The 21,467-nt window shown below is 54.8% G+C and overlaps 1 protein-coding gene across 2 annotated transcripts; it reads right to left on the bottom strand.

The window, feature by feature from the left end:
- Positions 1 to 1,949: 1,949 nt before the first annotated feature.
- LAD1 (ladinin 1) lies at positions 1,950 to 20,749 on the bottom strand. Of its 2 annotated transcripts, none has more exons than XM_003264540.4 (10): positions 20,416 to 20,749; positions 10,308 to 10,451; positions 7,473 to 8,313; positions 6,842 to 6,946; positions 5,933 to 5,976; positions 4,388 to 4,460; positions 4,145 to 4,282; positions 3,721 to 3,807; positions 3,363 to 3,437; positions 1,950 to 3,004 (listed from the first exon to the last, which is right to left on the bottom strand). In XM_003264540.4, the coding sequence occupies exons 1-10, from the start codon at positions 20,451 to 20,453 to the stop codon at positions 2,999 to 3,001; spliced, it is 1,551 nt and encodes a 516-aa protein (XP_003264588.1). In that variant the 5' UTR covers positions 20,454 to 20,749; the 3' UTR covers positions 1,950 to 2,998. The 2 variants fall into 2 exon arrangements, with proteins under 2 accessions (XP_003264588.1, XP_003264589.1); XM_003264541.4 differs by having other exon boundaries at positions 2,325 to 3,004; positions 20,557 to 20,637.
- Positions 20,750 to 21,467: the final 718 nt, after the last annotated feature.

Genomic DNA, 21,467 nt, shown 5'->3' with positions numbered 1-21,467 from the left:
AAGGGTCCTCTGCACAGGTGACTTCCATTTGCTCCACACCCATGCTGCTGTCAGACTCTTGTCCCATCACTCAGCTGACTCCATCCCCTCCATAGTTCCCTGTGGTCTCTGAGTCCAGTGGCCTTGATTGCCCAGCTCCAGGCTTATCCCCTGCCACGTGGGCCTCCACACTGCCAGCAGATCTGTGGCAGGGCAAGCTGAAGCCAACCGCCTGCTGGCCAGCATCGTGGAACTGAGGAGGACCACAGGGAAGCAGGGGCACTTTGTAGAGAGACAGGCAGATGGAGGGGACAGATTCCTGAGGGATAGTGAGGAAAGAGCCAGGCTGTCAAGAAAGTGGGGGGAGCCCCATCATCTCTCTCTCCCATTCTAGCACACGAAGCAGGGCCCAGCCTTGCCTTGGGTCCTGGCCTGGAATAACGTAGATTTCGGAATTACTTTTCCCAAACCCTTTTTTAACTTGAGGGTGGGTTACTGTTCCTTGTAAGCCCAATAACCTTTCAAACAGGCCACAGTTTATTTGCATGGATGCCTAGAAGAGGAATCTGGGCACCTAGATCACTACAGAGCCCCATGGGAAGAGCCCCGTAGATCCTTGGTGTCATAGGCCACACGTGTACGGCTTCGAATTGTTCTAAGGCAGGAGCTTCGTTCAGAGCACTGTGAGACAGCCACTCAGATAAGGAAATCCAGCTCCCATGCAGCAGCCACTCCTGGGCATAGTAGGGTTTACTCTTAGCCCATTTTTTTTTTTTATATCCCTGTCCTTGCAAAGGGATGTAAAGAGAAAACAAAGCTAGAGTGGAATGAGAAGCTTATGCTGAAACAGTGCACGTAAATTTGAGGATCCACAATAGGACGAGCCACTTGTGGGGCACAGCGCCCCTGTGGAAAGAGAGCAGGAGAGTGCAGCCAGGAGTGGTGTGTGGGAGCCCTGTTCTGTCTCCAGAAGGTGCCCAATGTCACCCATCCAGAGGCCTCCCCACCCGCCTGGACACCCAGTCGCTACCACTCATCTATCCCCAGCTGAGGTCATCTTGGGCACACCCTGGTCTCCTTGTTTACTGGCTGCGTCCCCAGTAGGAACGAGGGCAGGGCCCTCACGTGCTGGATTCACAGGGGAGGGGGCTGTGCTGTGGCACCCCCTGACATTTCCTCTAGCAGCCAGCCCTCACTGGGCACCCCAGGGGAGGGGGGTGCAGGCATGAAGGGCCCTGCTGAGGCTGCAGCTGCAGGAACAGGCCGCTCAGTGTCTTCCTAGGCTCTTACTCCGGGGTCAGGCTCTGCCAGGTGAAGGCCTCCAGGAGCCTCTCCTCTGTGTGGGGACAGTTTTGTTTACTGGAAAAGTTCACCTATCATGGCATGAACATGTGAAAGTCCTCTGAGGTCATCTGCTTGAGGTTCAGAAAAGGAAAATGGCTCAGGGTCACACCTGAGGTCTGGGCAGAGCCAGAGCTGTTTAGATGTCCCGAGGCTTAGGCAGGACTCAATCCATTCCTCGGCCCTGCCCTAGCCTTGTCCTCCAACTCTCAGCTGTGAAGTTGGAACACTCACAAAGCCCCAGCACTAGCAGTGGGTGGGAGGTGCCTGGGGCAGGGCCCCCAGGTCCCGATATCCCTCACTTAGGCACAGGGGACTCACTGGCCAGAGGTGGGTCAGCCTGGGGCACTGGGACCTCTGCACAGATGGCACTTTGAGGGCCTGTCCCCTGGGGCACAGATCTGAGGAACCCTCACCCAGAGTTAGAGTAGGGCTAGGGCTCATCCCCCACACACTTGGGGAACTGGACTGGTGATACCCCCTTAGGAGCCGTGTTAAGGGTCGTGTTCCAAAAAGACCTGGAGCGTCCCCAGGCATGCAAAGGGGGAGTGGGCAGGGGGCTCTGCACCTGGCCGCATCCCCAGCTGATTCTGGGTAAAACTAGGGCAGTCAATCAAGATGGAGAGTTTTAATGATTTAAATTTTTGAAAAGTTGTAAACCACAGCTTTAAGGGGTTAACAGGGCACCAGGCTGATGTTCCTAGCTTGGTTGGTTCTAGATTCTCTGATGGTTCATCATTCTCCAAGCTCATAGGGGCCATGATGTCTGGAGCATGGGGGTGGGGGTTGGAGGGGGCTTGTGGGGGAGGAGGATAGGCCTGGCCCTGTGTGTGGCAGTTCCCCAGTCACCAAGCTAGGACTGCTGAGTGGCAAGCCACCACCTGAATGTGAGAAGAGGTGGGGATGAGGAAAATGATGATTCTCCTCACACACTTCAGATGACCTCTGCCAGAAAGCAAGGCCTCTAGAGAGGAATTCGCTTTTAAGGTCTCATCAGTCACTTACACCTGAGAGTAAATGAGTTTATCAGATCCTTCCTGAGAACAGGTTTTTCAGAGAATGGGTAATGGTTGCACACAAAAAGGCACTTAGATCCTGGCCACGGCAGCAGGCCAGGGAAGGGAGGGGCGAACCTAGCAGGGAGATGGGGCACAGGGAAGACGCACGGCAGCTGCTTCTCCATCTGGCCAGAGTGGGCCTCAGTGGCTGGGAGCAGGCCCCAGGGACCAAGATGGATGGGTCCAGGCCTCAGTGAAGGGGGACATCGTAGACACAGAGGTACTTGCTGGGAGCCCATGAGACAGGTGACTCTGGAGTTCTTGAGGGACGCTGTGCCCTGATCTTGGATGTGAGCAGGAAGGAGCAGAGGTCTCTGGGCAAGACATAGGCCCCATAGTGCTGATGTGCACTTGTGCTGTGCCCTGGGCAGAGGCTGGGTCCCAACATCTGTTGTGCCTGCTGCGGGGTGAGAAAGTCCCAGCCCCAACAGGCTGGGCTGGGAAGGAGCTGGCTGAGTCTTGCAAATATTCCTGACCCCAGGGGCCCTGGCCAAACAGATCCACAGGCAAAAAGGGAACAGGGGCAATGAGAGGAAAGGGTGCTGCTGTGAGAGGCAGGGGCCTGGCATGAGGGAGATTCCTTGAGACAAAGACTTGCAGGTCTGTCTTGGCAGGGCTTGTCACACCTGTGGGGCAAAGAGCTGTTAGCACAAGGCAATGGGGTATCAGGGATGGAAGGGGAAGGGGGCCCCTGGATAGGAAGGCATCCCTTTGCCGGAGCCCCACACCCACAATGAGTCAGAGCCCTGCAATCTGCCAGCTGAAGGGGCAGGGGCTCTGCAGAGCTGCAGGCAGCACAACCAGCTAAGGGCTCAACCTTGTTCTCACGGTTGGCTCAGACCAATCTGCATGAGCAGGGATGGGGACGTTCTGGGTGGACTGTGCCGTTGCAGGCCGATTCGTGTGTGCACACGGGGGCGATGAGGTCTCCCACAGTACACTGTGGCCCTCCGCCGTAGGGCCAGGCTCCTCCCCACCATTCACCTCAGCGTCCAGCGAGGAGTCAGATTTCTGTCCCCACTGAGTCCTCTCGGTAGCAGATGACGCTTTCTGTGCCTCCTGATCGAGGGTATCAGGGTGGAGACCAGGGACTAAGACCACGCTCCAAAGGGCTCGGGATCCCCCAGGCCCAGCCCCCAACCCAGGATGTCCTTTCTCTTCCCAAAAGAGAAAAGGAATCCAGACCCACCCCTCCTCTCTGCCAGAGTCTGACCCACACGCCCATCTATTCCCCACTGCTTCCACTCCTGAAATGACTCCTCTCCCAGCTGTCCCTCCTCTGTCCCCAATCATCCCACTGCAAAGGCTCCACAGTAAGAGACATCAGGGAGGGTGAGGATACCTGGGGGTCCTGATCTCCAGACTCCTGGGTCCTGCTGATCCACAGGTTGAGCCTTGATGTCACAACCCCTGAGAGCCTCAAGTTCTCCTAAAAAGAGAACCTTCCATCTCAGGGTTTAGGGCCCTTGGCAGCAGCGAGGCATGTTCAGAGGCCCTGGAATGGGATAGGACTCTCCCTCACTCCCCTATGCATCCAGCACGTGCCACAGATACCTGGGACAGCCCCCTCCCCTTCCCCCAGGGAGCTGTGTGCCCAGCTAAGGAGATGGGCTCAGGAACGTGAATGGGAACTCAAGTGAAGGTTCTGCCAACATTAATTGACACATGAAAACACAGTTTTCTAGCATTGACACAGCCAAGATTTGGGTTTTGGAGACGTCGGGGCTAATCACCCTAAGGACCCTGGTGGGGCCTGAGCCCCTCACCTTCCTGCTGGAGGCTGGTTCTGCTCGGCTCTGGCCCGCCAGTTCCTTCTCAAAGAGGTGGCGCTTGCTGGCTACACCCACAGGAGCCACGAATAACTCAGTGCAAGGCAGACCCCGAGACTTGACAGATTCTGATCTCTGGGAACCAAGAACACCAACAGCTGACCCATGCTGGGGAGGGGCAAGGGCCATGCCCACTACTCATCCTGCACCCTCCGCCCCTTGGGAGAAGCCCCCACCCACCCGTATGGCCGTGTGGTATCTCTCCAGCTTCTCTCCCAACTTCACTGTGTTGTCTGGGAGCTTCATGCTGGCACTGGAGGATGGAAGATGGAACAGGCGAGCCAAGTGAGACACCCAGGGAGACCAGGCCTGCCCCCAGGGCCTGAGGAGCAGCCCCATCACACGTTCTCATTGTGGCCAAGAGCCACAGTTTCCTATTTGGCCATGTTCCATTGAGGCCAGTTTCCACCGAGACCGCGTTCTCATTGTGGCCCTCCATCACACAGCAGGCTGTGTTGACTCGCCCAAGGTGAGGAACTTAGAGACTCCAGGGATTTCCCTCCACTTCCGAGAAATGTCCCATTCAATAGGACATCCCTTCTCCTCCATACCTTGTCATTTCCACTGCAAAACACCTCCCGAAGCAGGCCCTTCCTTTCCATCTTCCCCATCACAGCAATCGATCGCCACCTACCTGCTCTCCTGGCCTGCCACCGTGAGCTCTCCACATGGCTGCTCCTACCTCAAATCTGATCCTGTCCTTCCAGCTCAGACCCCGCAGGCCTTGGCACAGCACCCAAGACTCTAGTAATCTGGGCCCTCCCCTTCCCTCCGCCACAGTATGCCTGTGTGCCAGCCAGCTGGACACCATGCTCTTCACTCTGCCTTTTCACATGCTGATCCCTCTATTTAAAATGCTATTCCTCCAGTTTTACATGAGCAAACTTCCTACTAGTTCATGGAAAATCAATTGCTCCATGACACCTTCCCCAGCTCTCACAGGCCGAGCAGGTGCAGCTACTCCTGAGCTCCTAGCCCTGGGTTCACATTCCTGTGTCTGTGTCCCTGTCCCTCCCTGGTTGGCAAGTATGTAATGGTCTCATGTTTGAGAGAGCTGCTATAGGTTTGCTGGGTGGGTGTGAGTTGCTTGAGGACAGCAGCTGTGTCATTTGTCTTTGTACTCCTCCTCCTCCACCCCCACCCCAGCCCCCAGGCCTAGCCTAATGTAGTAGGCTCCAGTAAATGTTCACGGAGCACATGAATACAGCATGAGTGGATGACATTCCTAACACATAAGCACATCTGCTTCTCAGATCCTGTCTCAGTTTTGCTTTTTTTTCAAAGCATAGTCCTCAGGCTACTTGCATCAACACCACCAAGCCCAGGAATCTTTGTTAAACCTGCAGACCCACAGCCCCCCCACCAGGCCTGATGGAGCAGGGGCTTCCCCTCCCTTACAGTGTTCGTGGTCTCCCTCCCAGAAAGCCCCCTTTCCCTGTCCTAACCTCAAGGCTAAACCCTCATCCCCCTTTGGGGCCCCACCCAAGCCCTGCCTCCTCCGAGCAGCTCTCCCTGATCCGTCCCCGTCCTTGTTCCATCTCATCCCGCCTGAGTCCATTCTGTTAATCCCATCCCCCTGCCAGATCTGGAGGCCTGGGCAAGGACTGCACCTTCCCCTCATGTGCCCTACTGCACAGCCTGGCACAAGGAGGGCGGGTGCAGGTTCTGAGAAAATAGCCTGAACATGGCCAAATAGGAAAGAACGAGAGCCTCCAGGCCTCCCACCTGCGAGTTAGGGTTGTTTCCGAGTTTTCTTTCTTGGGATTCATCTGAAACGAGAAGGAAAGGCGTTGTTGTTTGGGAGTCCCTGGGAAATCAGTGGCCCCCTCGAGTGAAGAGCCCAGCTCTCAAGACATGTCCTCCTCCTCTTCAGACCTCCCACCCCTTCTACCAGGGGTCAACCCCACCAAAGAAATATGTAGACAAGCCTTCGTTAAAGATCCTTGTTTGTATCTGGAAGACACAGGTTCCCACCCACTAATAGGGGTCAGAAGCCTTTCTTCAGACTTCCTTCGCAGGGCACCTGTAACCACCTGTTTCCTATCTGCCTCCCACTGCCCATGAGCTCTGTGGGGGCACCAGTCACTATCAGGCCACCTCTCCAGGGCCTGGCACACATTAGAGGCATGATACCCAATGATTGAGTGAATGACCCAGTGAACAGAAGAACCAAGAATAAACACCAGGACAAAGCAAGATGAGATTTCCCCAATCCACATAGTTTGTACTATTGGGACAGTGGCAGAGCAGGCAGCAGTAGGAGAGCCTTGCTGCTCTCTGTTCCTCCCCTCCCCTCCTAGACAAGTCTCCTAGGTGAGGCCAGGAACTGATGAAGGCAGGTGTGGACCTCCCTGCAGCCCAGGGCCAGCCCTGCCTGTCCAGTCTTCATGCAGCCCTGGCCTTGCCCACTAGGTGGGGCTGCTCATGTTTATTGGAACCTACCTCCCAGGTCACTAACCTGCTCTCCTCTGCTGAATACAACCTTGTCTGTTCAGGGCCACCCATGGGAATCCAAAGCTCCTCTCTATCCAGGGGACCTTCCTACCTAACCTACGGCTTCTATGTTGTAATGGATGCAGGCTTCCTCCACTTGCCCTCCAGTGGCTCGCAGACCAGGGTGCCCAGGGCTCTCACCCGAAAGGAGATGGTCCTGGGGCTGGAGCGTTTGAGGGAGCTGCTGTAGGTTCGCTGTGTGGGTGAGGACGTATCTGCCTCTTCCTCCTTGCTGGGGATTTTCACCTGGATGGGCCAGGGGGAGTGTCACATAAGAGGTCTAGGACCCATCAGGCCGTGGCAGCCATAGACCCCATGGCTCACCCCAGGAGCTGCAGGAAGAGGGGAGAATGAGACAGCCCTGTGCCTTCTCTCCTGCCTCCCTCATCTGCTGTGGGAGTGGCTCACGGACAAAGTCCCTTGGGGCCAGGGCACCAGGCAGAGCTTTCCAGGGGAGCTTCTAGAAGGATCTGAGGCTCCCCACTAGTCTGCCGGGGTCCAGGAGCCCAGGCCTTAGATGAAGATATGGCGGGGGGCACCAGATGCTCCCTGCCCCACAGCTGGTGCCCCTTTAAGCTCCAGCAGCCTGCCCCATCTCAGCCTCCCTGCTCTGACCATGGCTAGAAGCAGTCAAGGAAAGAGACTTCCAAGGCCAGCCTGCAGGTGGGAGGATGGAGGCAGCCAGGGAACCAGGGACTACCTAGGTGGGACCGGCCGGCAGGGCCAGCCAGGTGGCAGAGTAGAAGGGTGGGAGGGACAGGACACTGCCAACCTGGAGTGTGACGGGTGGGAGGCGGGAGGCCACAGTCGGAGGGTCTGGAGCCCCCTGCTCTGCCAAGGAGGGCAGGTTCTTCCCAGGGAGGGCCCTTCCTCTCTGCTCCTTGGTGGTGGCTGGGCTTCCCCCAGAGGCTGGCAGCTCCTGCGCCAGGGGCTGCTCTGAGGCTGTGGCCCTCTTTGGAGCCGGCTTGGCGTCTGCAGTTGAGCTCTTCTCTGAGGCTAGTGCCTTCTCAAAGATGGATGCTTTCTCAGACACCAGCCTCCTTCCTGAGCCCAGTGCCATCCCTGGGGCCGGCGACTTCTCAGAGACACTGGTTTTTTCTAGAACAGACTTCTCTGAGCTGTTTCTTTTCTCTGACACTGCTATCTTCTCCGATAGAGATATCTTCTCTGAGGCCAGCACCTTCTCGGAGATGGAGGTTTTCTCGGAGACCGGACTCTTTTCAGGTGCCGTCTTCTGTGGCATGGAGGATTTCTCCAAGACTGGGGACTTCTCTGGAACCCCTTTCTTCCTCCCTTCTGGCTCCCTGCCCATCAAGCTCTCCTCCTCCAGGGCCCAGGGGCCCCGCTGTTCCCGACTCAGTCTCCGGCGAGGTGGGATTTCCACTTCCTTCTTAGGGACTAGGGGTTTCTGTGTGGCCTGCACAGGGCTCAAGCTGTCCCTCCCCTCCTCTGCCTCCAGCCTCTCCTGGATGGGGGCCTGTGCAGCCTCCACCACCTGCCGCCTCTGCCTCCGCTCCTGCCGTGTTCTGAGGATGCTCTGGATGTCCTCGTCCTCATCTTTGGAGGCTGGGGGCAGTGGCTTGGGCACCTCTGCTTCTTCCACGCTCGGTAGTCTGAGTCAGAAGATGGGAGACAGAATCAGAGGATAGAGGTGGAAGAGACCCTAAGTATACCTAACCCAATGGAGATGCTGCCAGGACCACCAAGGAGGAGGTGAGGATGTCAGGCCCTGGCCTCCCCAGCTCACCACCACCTTTATCCACTTGATATATTGCACTTCCAAGGTATCATTTGAACAAAGCACTCTATGCTTTTTAAAAAGCTTATAAATTCCTACGAAGTCCAATGACTCCATGTTCAGACACAGTCAACAGACCCCGAATAACTGCTTTAATATGTGCCAGAGCCTTCATGGGGCATTGGGGATCAAAAGGAATAAGCACAGTCTCTGCCCCTTAGATCTCAGATCAAGACTAGAGATGTCCAGGGATTTTGTCAAGGTCACACAGCTAATTGGTGGGGGAGCTGGGAGCAGAACCTAAGGCTTCCGATGCACCATTCCACACTCCTGTCAGTCTTGTGGGTGCAGCCAAGACTAGGTGACAGCCACAGGTACTGGTGCAGCCCAGCTCTGGACATCCTCCAGAGTCTGCTGCCGTGCAAGGCTGAGGGAGGGGAGAACAGGAGAGGAGAGGGTCATCACAGCCCTGTTCTCCCTTCTCGGGGGACCCAAAGAAACAAAAGCAACATGAGAGGATTGTCCATAACCCACAGCACCTGGCCTCCAGCAAAAGGAGATTATTTTCCTTCCTCACCACTCTGCTCTCCATGTGCTATCAGGCAAGTTAACTTACTGTTGGAGCCTCAGTTTTCAAATCTGCAAACTGGGCTTGTTAGGAAGCAAAATGAGACTCATGAGGGTGCCCAGCACAGTCCTGGCATGTAGGTGGCATTCAGTAAACCCCAGACTCTTCCCCACCTCATAATCCCAAAATCTAGATGGCAAAACTAGCCCCAAGCTTCTTCTCCTCAGAAGTAAATTATAGGCCAGTGCAGCGGCTCACACCTGTAATCCCAGCACTGGGAAGTTGAGGCAGGTGGATCACCTGAGGTCAGGAGTTCAAGACCAGCCTGCCCAACATGGTGAAACCCTGTGTCTACTAAAAATACAAAAATTATCCAGGCGTGGTGACAGCTGCCTTTAATCTCAGCTACTCGGGAGGCTGAGGCAGAATAGCTTGAACCTGGGAGGCAGAGGTTGCAGTGAGCCAAGATTGCGCCACTGCACTCCAGCCTGGGTGACAGAGTGAGACTCCAACTCAAAAAAAAAAAAAAAAAAAAAAGGCAGCCAGGCACGGTGGCTCACGCCTGTATTCCCAGCACTTTGGGAGGCCAAGGCAGGTGGATCATGAGGTCAAGAGATCGAGACCATCCTGGCCAACATGGTAAAACCCCATTTCTACTAAAAATACAAAAACTAGCTGGGTGTGGTGGCAGGCAACTGTAGTTGCAGCTACTCGGGAGGCTGAGGCAGAAGAATTGCTTGAACCTGGGAGGCGGAGCTTGCAGTGTGCTGAGATCGCGCCACTGCTCTCCAGCCTAGTGACACAGCGAGACTTCATCTTAAAAAAAAAAAAAAAAAAAAAGAAGTACATTATAGAGGGTTGGGGTTAGAGGGAGGCAGCCTGGATAATGGAAGGAGGTGGGAGCTTGACATATCTGGATGCACATTCTGGCCCTGCCACTCTTGAGGTACGTGATCTCAGTAAGTCACCTAAGTACTTTTCAACCCTGTTTCTCCACCTGTAAAATGGGTTAACAATACCTCTCTCTCAGGGACATTGTGTGGATTACGTGAGCTATGGCCATAAAATGTCCAGCACAGTATTGGCTCGTGGATGGTCAACAAAAAGTAGCAAGCATTGTTATGAAGAGGATGGAAGCTGGCAGGACTGAGTCTGGGGAAGGTGGGGAAATTGAAGTTCATCATCACACCCTTCAGCCTCATTTCCTGGGCCCCAACTCCCTGAGCAGACTGAATATGCTGCACTTAGTCTGAGGCAACCAGTCCATCCCCATCAATCAGGATAGAAACCTGAGCACCTACCTCTCAGAAGCAGAGGCCTGCCGGTCTCCATTCTGGCTGAGCCTGGGAGCCTCATCATCCGTGGTGAAGCTCAGGTTGCGGTGCCGCCGCCTGCGCTCACGCTCCTGCTCCTCCTCATCCTCCAGAGTCCTCTGCCGGGCAAGGCTGGGGGAGGGGAGGAGAGGGTCAGCACAGCTGGGGAAACCCAGGACCCTCCCGAGGCAGGCTCCTCTAGGGCTGGGAGAAGAGACCAAATGCCCTCTAGGCCTGCACTGGCTACAGGCAGCTCAGAAGTGCTTGAAACGTGGCTGGTGTGAACCAAGGCATGCTGTGTGAAATACACACTGGATCTTGAAGACCAGTGAAAGATCTCATTAAGAACTGTGTACATTGGCCAGGCGCGGTGGCTCATGCCTGTGATCCTAGCACTTTAAGAGGCTGAGACAGGTGGATTGCCTGAGCTCAGGAGTTGAGACCAGCTTGGGCAACATGGCAAACTCCATCTCTACTAAAAATACAATATATATATATATATTAGCTGGGCATGGTGGCACACACCTGTAGTCCTAGCTACTGAGGAGGTTGAGGCATGAGAATCCTTGAACCCAGGAGGCAGAGGTTGCATTGCAGTGAGCCGAGATTGTGTCACTGCACTCCAACCTGGGTGACACAAGACTGTCTCAAAAAAGAAAGAAAAAAATTGTGTATATTGATTGTGTGTTAAAATGGCAATATTGTGGATATATTGGGGTAAATGAGCTAAAATATTAAAATTAATTTTGTTTTTTCCTTTTTATTGAAACAGGGTCTTGCTCTATTGCTCAGATTGGAGTGCAGTGGCACAATCACAGCTCACTGCAGCCCCAGCCTCCCAGGCTCAAGTGATCCTCCCACCTCAGCCTCCCGAGTAGCTAGGACTACAGGTGTGCACCATTACACCTGGTTAATTTTTAAATTTTTTGTAGATATGAGGTCTCACAATGTTGCTCAGGCTGGTCCTAGACTCCTGGGCTCAAGCAATCCTCCCACCTTGGCCCCCCAAAGTGCTGGGATTACAGGCGTGAGCCACTGCGCTGGGCTGCTTTTTACTTTTTTTTTATGTGACTACTCAAAAACTTAACATTTTAGGCCGGGCGCAGTGGCTCACACCTGTAATCCCAGCACTTTGGGAGGCTGAGGAGAGTGGATCACCAGAGATCAAGACTTGGTGAAACCCTGTCTCTACTAAAAATACAAAAAAAAAAAAATTAGCTGGGCGTGGTGGCACATGCCTGTAATCCCGGCTACTCAGGAGGCTGAGGCCGGAGAATCACTTGAACCTGGGAGGCAGAGGTTGCAGTGAGCCGAGATAGTGCCATTGCACTCCAGCCTGGGCAAGAGTGAAACTCCATCTCAAAAAAAAACAACATTTTAAATGTAGTTCAAATTATATGTCTATTAAATTCCTAGTAAAGCTGCAAGGCTTTGGATTAGACTGTGGTTTCTCCAGCTCAGCACTATTGACACTTTGGCCAGACAATTCTGTGTCCAGGGCTGTCCTGGATCACAGGATGTTTAGCAGCATCCCTAGCCTCTACCTGCTGGGTGCCAGTAGTACATTCCCCAGCTGGGACAACCAAAATGTTTCCTGACACTGCCAAATGTCTCCGGGGGGGCAAAGTCACCCCAGATAGGAACCACTGGGTTGAACTGTACTCTAGACCCCAGGATGGGAATGGGGGGGCCTCCCTTCCTGGGGGTGACCAGGAACGTGGAAGGGCGGGCCTGGTCCTGCCTGAAGGAAACAAATGAACTTGCCAAGTGCCTTTCTCTTTTTGGTCCTGGGATTCTTAGGTAATATCCATCAGCGGACAGTCATGGAGATAGTTCCTCACTCAATTCTCCATGGAATTTCTTAGCTTTTGGGAAGGGAAGACTTACAAACAAAACCATTTACACATGGAAAAAACTCCAATATTGCCTTCCCTTCACTTCCCAGGGGCTCTTGGAGCCTCCCTCACCTTTCAGATGGAAAGAGCTTCATGGAAAGAGTTGAGCCATGGAGCTCCACAGATCTGGATGAAAATCCAGACAACTTTCACTTTTCTGGGGAGCAAGGGGACCCCACACCCTACTTTTGGTTCCTGCCCCAGTCACCCTTCATTCATGGGGCCAAGCAGGCATTCTATAGCCAGCCAGCCAACCTCACCAGTCTACCCATTTACTACTCGCCCACACACCCATGTACTCAGCCTCCCACCTGTTCCCACCATCTTTATCCACCTGCTCTACCTACCACCTCCCACCAGCCCATCCTCCATCCACCCCACCCCTTCCAGTCCAACCAAAGAGCAAATGAAAACTGAATGACTATGACAAGCCAGCACCATGTCAGGAACTGTGTGGGTCACAGAACATGGCAGGGTCTCTGCCCTGGAGATATTGACAATCCAGTGAAAAAGAAGTGTGTCCACCAATAACTCCCCCAACCAAAGTGCAGAAGTTGTTCTGCAGTGTGAGAGAACAAATGCTATAGGCCAAGATTATCAGAAAAGCCTCATGGAATAGATGAACTGGGCTGCATCTCAGTGAACAAACAGGCTTTCGATGGGGTGGGGCTGGCAGTCCAGGCAGAGGGAAGGTACCGAGGTTCAGGGTTTGCTGGGGACGGGAGGCTGAGCTTCACCCCGGGAGACAGGAGGGGGTGTGAGCAGGCGAGTACCAGGTTGTGAAAGTCAGCTGGGGGAGCCCTTCTCTGTGGTTCCCCCTGCATTGTCTGCAAATCAGGTTAAAAGGTTCTTGAAAAGGCCTCTGTCTTCCCTCCCAGAGTTATAGCAACGACTGCAAGGCCTCCCCTTGCCACTGCCAGACGCCAAACTCTCTACCCTTTGCTGTCTCAGCCTCTCCTGCTGCCCAGCCCTAGTTCCCACTGAGCCTGTCTCCTCCGCAGGGAGTCTTTGGTAAGGCAAGGTCAGGTGATCTGGTTTCTAAGTCCTCCTGCCCTTTGGCAAGTTACTTCCTTTTCTCTTCCTCAGTTTTCCCTCCTAAAATGAGAAGGATGAACCACATGAACCTCTCTGATTTTTTTTCTAGGTCCAGCATCCCCTGGATTGAGCCAATATTCACTAAAAAATTACTTTTGAGGACCTACTATGTGCCAGGCATGATTCCAGGGGCTGGGAACAGCTGGGAATGAGACCAACAGAGTCTTCCCCTTCACAGAGCACACATCCAGCGTGGGGGAGTCAGACCATAAGCAAGGAAATGAGCCCATGAACAAAATGACACCGGCTAAGTGTCACTAGGACAAGGGAACAAAGTAAGTGATATGAGAGAAGGTGGCTGGGTGGGGAAGCCCCCTCGGAAAGCCCTCGTTCATGAGGAGGAGGCAGCAGAGCCAGATCCGGCAGCCAGTGTTCCAGGAGGAGGATCCAGCCAGTGCAGAGCCTGCACGTGAGGAGCTGGGTATTCAGGGGAAGACGGGAAGCCAGGGCCAGAGTGGCCCACAGGGAAGTTGGAGAGGGAGGCAAGGCCAGAGCAGAGGGCCTTGGAGACCAGGGAAGGGACTTGGGTTTTATTCCAGGTGTGCTGGAGAGCCCTGGAGAGTGGTACACAGAGAAACAACATGATGGGATCGCTCTATTTTTAATCTCTCTGGCTGCTGTATGAAAAAAAAAAAAAAATTGAAAGGGCCAGGGGAGAGGGGAAACAGAGGACCCGTCAGAAGGCACCTGCAATCCCACAGGCGAAAGCTAGAACTATGGTGGCTTGAACTGGGGTGGGGACAGAAAATATGGGGAAAAGTGATAGATTCGGGACATGTTCTGAAGATACAGCCACCAGGGTTGGCTGTTGAATTGGATGTTGGGTGGGAGGAGCGGGAGGAAAAGAGAAAAATCAAGAACTGCTAGATTTTGGGCCTGAGCTGTTTCTGGAGCTGCCATTAGTAACATGGGGAAGACCAGGGGAGGAAGAAGTGTGGTGGGCTGTTGGGTGGTAGTGGGGAGGGACAAGAAGGAGATGAAGAGCTGTGCTTCTGGCTTGTTCCAAAGGAGAAGAAACCAGTGAAAAGCAAAGATCAAGAAGCTGCAGCCAGGGAGCTGGAAGGAAACCAGAGGAGGGTGTTGGCATGAACAGGGGAGTAAATGCCCCAGTTTGATGCTGCTGCGAGGCGAATGAGACCAAGACGGAATTGTGAGCACAGAGGCACCAGGTACCACAGGAAAAGCAGATGCCAGGGCTGTGCCAGAGCCTGAGCAGGCTGGCAGGGGTAAATGGAAACCAAAAAAGGAATTAGTGAGTATCAACAACTCTTTTGAGAAGCAAATAGCATGGGACAGTAGTGGCTGGGTGCAGTGGCTCATGCCTGTAATCCTAGCACTTTGAGAGGCTGAGGCAGGTGGATCACCTGAGGTCAGGAGTTCAAGACCAGCCTGGCCAATATGGTGAAACCCTGTCTCTCCTAAAAATACAAAAATTAGCCGGGCATGGTGGCAGTCTCCTATAATCCCAGCTACTCGGGAGGCTGAGGCAGGAAACTGGCTAGAACCCAGGAGGCAGAGGTTGCAGTGAGCCAAGATCACACCGCTGCACTCCAGCCTGGACGACAGAGTGAGACACCATCTCAAAAAAAAAAAAGAAAAAAAAAAAGTGGGACAGTAGCTAGAGGAGGATGTGGGCTCAAAGAATGCTTTAAGTTAAGGTATAATTTACATAAATGTACAGATCTTAAGTTTTGCTTTTTTTTTTTTTTTTTTTTTGATGAGCAAACAAAGAAGAGAGTGGAGAAGGTCTGAGAGGGTTGAAAAGAGTGTGACTGGCTGGGCACGGTGGCTCATGCCTGTAATCCCAGCACTTTGGGAGGCCAAGGTGGGAGAATTACTTGAGCCCAGGAGTTTGAGACCAGCTTGGGCAACAAAGTGAGACCCCCATCTCTATATAAGCAAAGAGTGATTGAGTTGTCCTGCAGTGAGAGAAAAAACCGCAGGATAGGGTGTCTCATCTCTAGTGCCCAGCACGGCGCCTGGCACCCAGCAGGTGCTGACAAATGTGGAAGAGCAAGTAAGTGTCAATTTCAGGGGTGCTGGGCTCTCCTCCTCCCTAGAAATTACAAAACTTCTGCCTCGATGCCGAGGCGTACAAAGGGGGAACAAAGCCCACTCCTCCCCCAAAGGCAATCTGCCCGGCTGTCTGCCCAGGGAAGGCGAGTGCCTACCCATCACCCCAAGGGGAAAGGAGGTGCCTTTGGAGGAGAACCTTCCAGACCCTCCCAATTCTGCCAGCAGGGCAGCTCTTCCTGGTGAGAACCTCAATCCCTCCTGTCAGTCATACCTCTACTTCCTCAGGGGAGATGGAGAGGGGCCCAAATCAAACTTTCCCCCTGCGGCCTTGGCCACGGAACTTAAAGAAGATTCCCCTGGGCCTCTGCATGACTCTTGTGAGCTCTAGGTATTTGTAGATTGAGCATTCATCATTCATTCATCCTTCATTCACTACACACAAACAGATGCTGTCTTATGAGGCAGGCTCCGAAGTCCCACCTCTCCTCGGTTTTCTTATTCAGACTTAGAAACGCCAACTTCTGCTGGCTTACATGTGAGGCCACATCTCCAGCTCCCTCCTCTGGATGCACCCCATCCCTTGTCCACAGCCTGGAAACACCTCTTGCCCTCCAAAGCTGAGGGATCCAAATATTGGGGAAAGTGACCCACAAAGCCCAGAGTGCCTCTCCCCTGACCACACCCACAGCTGGCTGAGCTGGAGCCTCCAGGATTCCTGCGTCTTGAGCCGCACAGCTCCCACACGCCACCCTCAGCCCTTGGGGAAGTGGCCTATTTGTTTATCCTCCTGTGGGGCCCTGGATGGTGCATGAGCACCCAGAGTCTGGTCTCCTGGGGGTCTCCAGGGCTCAGCTGCAGGACTCAGAACCCAGGGATCCTTGAGTGTCCCCAAGCTTTACACTAAGACCCCACAGCTCACTCAAGGTGATGCGGCCACCACCCCTGCTGCTTGGGAATCATGGGGCTGCCTTCGACCCTGACACCTGGCAAAACATGAGTCCCTTCAGCAGCACCACCCCACCCTGGGGAGAAATGTTATCTCCAACAAGCACAAGTTATGAGGATAAAAATGGAAGGGAGGGAAGGGCAAAGGCCAGTGCCCAGGAGGGGACTCAGTGGGTACAGCTGTTGAAACCCCAGTAATAAATGAAAAACTGAGGGCTCGAAACAGTGTTGGGTACTTGTTGAACATGGTGAATACAAATAAATCCATAACTAAAGGAATAAGGGGGGAAGTGAGCACACTAACGTGGAAGTGCTTACTCTAACACCAGTCACTGTTCTAATACCCCTGGCATTCATCTTTACAACTAGGTGCGGTGGCTCATTCTTGTAATCCCAGCACTTTGGGAGGCCAAGGCGGCCAGATCACTTGAGGCCAGGAGTTCGAGACCAGCCTGGCCAACATGGTGAAACCCCATCTCTACTAAAAATAGAAAAAAATAGCTGGGTGTGGTGGCGCATGCCTGTAATCCCAGCTACTCAGGAGACTGAAGCATGAGAATCACTTAGAACCCAGGAGGCGGAGGTTGCAGTGAGCCGAGATCATGCCACTGCACTCCAGCCTGGGTGATAGAGCGAGACTCTGTCCATCTCATATATAAAAAAACTGAGGCTCAAAAGAGTTAACAACCTTCCCATGATCACACAGCTAATAAAAACAAGAAACCAAGATTTAAACCTAGGTCAGCCTCTCAAAAGCACCTACCCTTAACCATCATACCAAGTGCCAGAAAAGGTATGGCCAGGGAGGGCTGGCCCTAACCCAGAGTGAGCTCAACAGCTGAACCTTCAAGGGAGGGAACAGAGGCCCAAGAGGGCATCTGAAGGTGTGGTATTCCCCACCCCAGGACACGCTGGGGCCCAGGGCAAAGCTTGGGAGGGCAGAGGCTTGGGGAAACCCCGTGGCCCATGCAACATTGACCTTCAAGCCCCAGAGCCAGGCCCAGGGTGAAACCTGCAGGCCCGAACAGCTGCGGAGGCTCAGCTGCTCCTAATAGCTGAGGCCACAGCCCCAGGCAGCTGCCTACCACTCCTTCCCTCTTGACAACCCTTTCCCCCACCTCCTGGCCTTCATTTGGGGACACACATCCCTCTCGGTGTCTCCACGTAATGCTGCTATCCTCCTCCCCACTCCAGACTTCAACTCCCTCCTTTGGGGATGGGGGTCCTCTTTTTCTCTTAAATAATTCTAAAGGACATTCTGCCCTGTTACTCACTAGAGGGCTTGTTTTGACCTCTCCCCTGGGAATTTTCTTCCTGAAGTCTAACTTCCAACTATTCTGCAGCAACTAATGGCAGGGATTTAAGTGAAGTGGTTGTTAAAAGTCATGTTTAGCAGTAGAACCCATTTTCCCAAATTGAATCATAGACAGAAGCCCATTATACAACAGATCAAGGCTCAGCTGCTCTGCTTAAAGCTGGGAGAGGGTGAGAAGGCTGCCCCAGATGCATTTTGTAGAACCCTGGGGCTCAAGGAGCATAATTTGCAAATCTTGGGGGCTAGGGTTAGGGGAGGGAGGACAGAGGAGGGATGGGGGGTCATGCCCATGACCTTGGCCAGTCTCCTGAACCTGAGCAGGGCAGGCCTTAAGCTCCCCTTCTGCATGGTCACTGTGGGGGGTAACTCAGGTCTCTTCCAGCCCCAAAGGTCTAGGGAGAGGTGTCTGGAGAACCCAGGGCAGTGATTGGAAGTAGGAGGGCGGCTCAAGGCCCAGGCAGGGAAATGATTAACCACTGGCTGTTCAGTCCCAGGCACTCTCAGATCCACACCTCACCCCCTGCAGACAGGCCTGGCCCAGGCTCACTGGTCACCAGGCCAGTCCAGGGAGAAAAGGACAAGGCTTCTGACCAGGGCACCCAGCCAGCCAGCTCACCACTGCCACCTCTTCCCCCCTGCCCGCCATCCCAGGGCTGGAGGACTTGAATCTCTGCTCCATGCCAAGGATGGGCTGCAGGCTGGCCCCCAGCTACCCACCCACCTCTCCATCCACCTCCCCACCTGGGACCACGCTGTCACACCCTAGCACGATCCTCCCCAGCCCAGGAGGCTCTGTTGACAGTGACTCACAGCCCTTTCCTGCCTGCCCGCTGAGGCTTGTTCACCCAGGGAGCGGAGCGGGAGCGGTCCTCTGTTCCAGGTGCCTCATCAGGGTGACTGTTGGCAGCAGCTGCGTCTGCCCACAGGGCTCTATGAGGGCTGGGACCCGGCAGGGAGTGCAGGCCAGGGGCCCCTGTGGCAGGACTGGTTCCCCAGAGCTTCCCTGGCACTTACCCTGGATATCTTGTGGGAACTTGGCTGTAGCCACGTGAGTCCACGTCCATCTGAGCAGTGGACAAGCTTAGGCCAGACCTTGCTCCCATTTTCAAACTTCCAGTGCCCCAGCTGCCTCCCCGCACACACACCCCCATGCATATCCAGGCATGCTTTCAGACACAAAATCACATATATCCCACCAGACTATGAATTTCTGAAGGAGTGTCTGGTTTGTATTTTTAACCCAATGCACAGCACTGATCTCTTCGATAAACAGTTCAACTGAACATATGCAGACTGACAAGCTCAAGACTCAGCAACATAAGAACCAACTCCCCGCACAGATGTGTCATCTCTTCATAGGCCATAAATACACTTGTCCACAAGTATGCCACACACACACACACACACACACATAAGCGTACATTCATAGGCACAGGTAGGCCCACGTCTAGAAGCAAAGACACTCCCACATCAACCCCCAGGCACACTGACCTACATGCAAAGTCCAAGACCTTGACTCCTCAGCCGCACCCTCAGCACAGACCTTCCTCTGTAGCAGCCTGGGTTTCTTTTCCAGAGCACTGAGTTCCCTCCATTCGCGGGGCTTACCTTTTCCCCTCTCTAGAGCCCATGGGCTGCCCACAGTGCTTCAGAGCACTGTGAGGTCTTGAGGGTCTGGGGAGGTAGCCCCCAAGTCCCAGGCGACGAGCTGCTATGGAGAGGCTAACCCTGAGACAATGAGGTAGTTCTGGAGCCCTTATTAAGGGAGGGCAGGAGGTGGGTAGAGGACATACTAGAGCACTGGAAAAACCTGTGAAAGATGCCTTGATGGGGAAAGCCTACAGGACCCAAATGGCTGGAGGGTCTGCACCTGGCAGAGATAGCGCTGGCTCAGGAAAGGCCAAGACCCAAATGCCCACCTGGAAGGAGCCAAGAAGCTAATATCTACCTGGCTAGAAAGGGATCAAAAGAGCAGGCTCCAGCTCTGGGCTACAGCAGGAGCCTCAGTTTCCTTAGGGACAAGATGGGGGAGGGGGGCGCCCAGTGGAGGAATGAGGTGAAAATGCTCACAGGGGGCCTTCTTGGGAGAGGTGCAGGGTCGCTCCAAGAGAAGTCGCTAGAGGTCACCAATCTCCATGAGGGGTGCTGCCTTCTGAACGCCCACCTTCCCCAGGACTCTCGGACCCTGATGGGATGTCCAGCAAGCAGGGATACGATGCCTCATCCCCTGACCCTTTAGGAGACCAGTGTACAAGTAAAGATTGCAGCAGCACAGATGGGGATGACAACTATCTTAAAGTTCCCAGCCCAGATGCCACCCCAAAATGCCATGCTGAGATTTTGAGCGTCCTTAGTGGGAGATGGGTCTGCTTCCCTCCAGTCCTCTTCACCGACCCCTCCAAGACGGCTCTCCCTGCTCTCCCTCCCAAGAGGGCTGTGGGACACCTCCCAGGGGTCCTCTCCTCCAGAGACACACGGGGGCAGTGAGAGAGGCTTCTCTCAGGAATGAGGCTTGGAGGTTACTCCTGAACACCTCCACGATCCCCCAAAACATTTCTTCCGCTTCCACCTTCCACAGGGGGGCCATACCCCAGGGGGCGTCCAGACTGGGGACCAGCCTTCCCCCAAGCACCCCCAGGGGAGAAGACCCACCCTGTAACCTCAGGGGTCCCAAGTTTGGCCCCAATCCTGTCTCCCGCGAGTCGCAGCAAGACCAGGGTCCAGCCTCAGTGTCAGGGTCCCAGGCGGGGAGGAGGCCGGTGCCCTGGGAGAGGAGACCCAAAGGCTCCCCGCCGACCCCCCGCCCCTCCCGGCTCCCTCCGGCGCTCACCTGGACAGCGCGGACCAGTCCTTCCTGCTGACAGCCATGCTGCAGGAGCCCCGCGTGGCCGCCCGCGCCCCGTCGGCCGCCGCCTCACCTGGCGCCCCTCCCCTGCTAGCCCAGGTGGGGTCACATGGCCGCTTATCTCACCCCCGCACGCCCCGGCCGCGCTCCGATTTGTCGACCCGGGAGCGGCCTCTGGGACGTGGGCGTCCCAGACAAAGCTGCATTGATCGCAGCCCAGGCCGGCCGGGCCGCGAGGCCGCAAGCGCTGGGTGGACCGTCGGACGGATCGCGGGACCGACCGACGGACGCCCGGGGCCGGCGTGGGGCTGGTCGGCTGCCTGGGGCGAGGGCGGGAGACTTCCTGCTCAGAACCAGTCCGACCAGCTTGGCGCTGGACCGCCTCCCGCGCTGTGTCGCGGCCAGGGGTGCCGGGGAGCTGGGCTGGGGGCGGGGACCCCTGCCGGGAACCCGACTTAGCCCGGAGAAGCTCAAGAGCAGGAAGCCCAGGGGAAAAGTTAGCTCAGGTACTGTAATCTCGGGTCTAGAGCGCCCGCGCCTTCTGGGCCCTCTCCCCGGGAGCGCCCTCCCCACTCCCAGGCTTCAGAACCCACCCGGGCCCACCGCCCCAGTAGGCCTCGCTGAGATGAATGGCGCATTGCTTTCTGAGCTGCACACAAAACACGGCCCTGGTAGAGCCAACTCCACCCAAACGGAGAATCTTAGACTCAATTCAGCAAACATTTGTGAAAGCACAAATATGTCAAAGGCACTGTCCTTGCTCCCTGATACTGGACTTTGGGCTAGAGTGGCAGGGTGTATAATAAGGGCAGAGGAAGCTCAGTTTTTCTTCTCCGAGGAAAGATTAAACACAGGTATCTAGGACTCGAATTTTGGAGCACCGTGAGACAGCTCAGGCACCCCCGGCACCACCTGGCTCCCTTTAGGTGCCCATCTGGGCCGGTGCGGGGCCAGGTGCTTTCCATCCAGGAACCAGCCTCAGGTGGGCTAAGAGAGGGTCAGGCGTTGAGCATGGGGAATCTTATCTTCCCTGATGG

This window comes from Nomascus leucogenys, chromosome 9 (genome assembly GCF_006542625.1).
Source record: "Nomascus leucogenys isolate Asia chromosome 9, Asia_NLE_v1, whole genome shotgun sequence".
In the NCBI taxonomy this organism is placed as follows: Eukaryota; Metazoa; Chordata; class Mammalia; order Primates; family Hylobatidae; genus Nomascus; species Nomascus leucogenys.
This window is presented reverse-complemented; position numbering and strand designations above follow the sequence as displayed.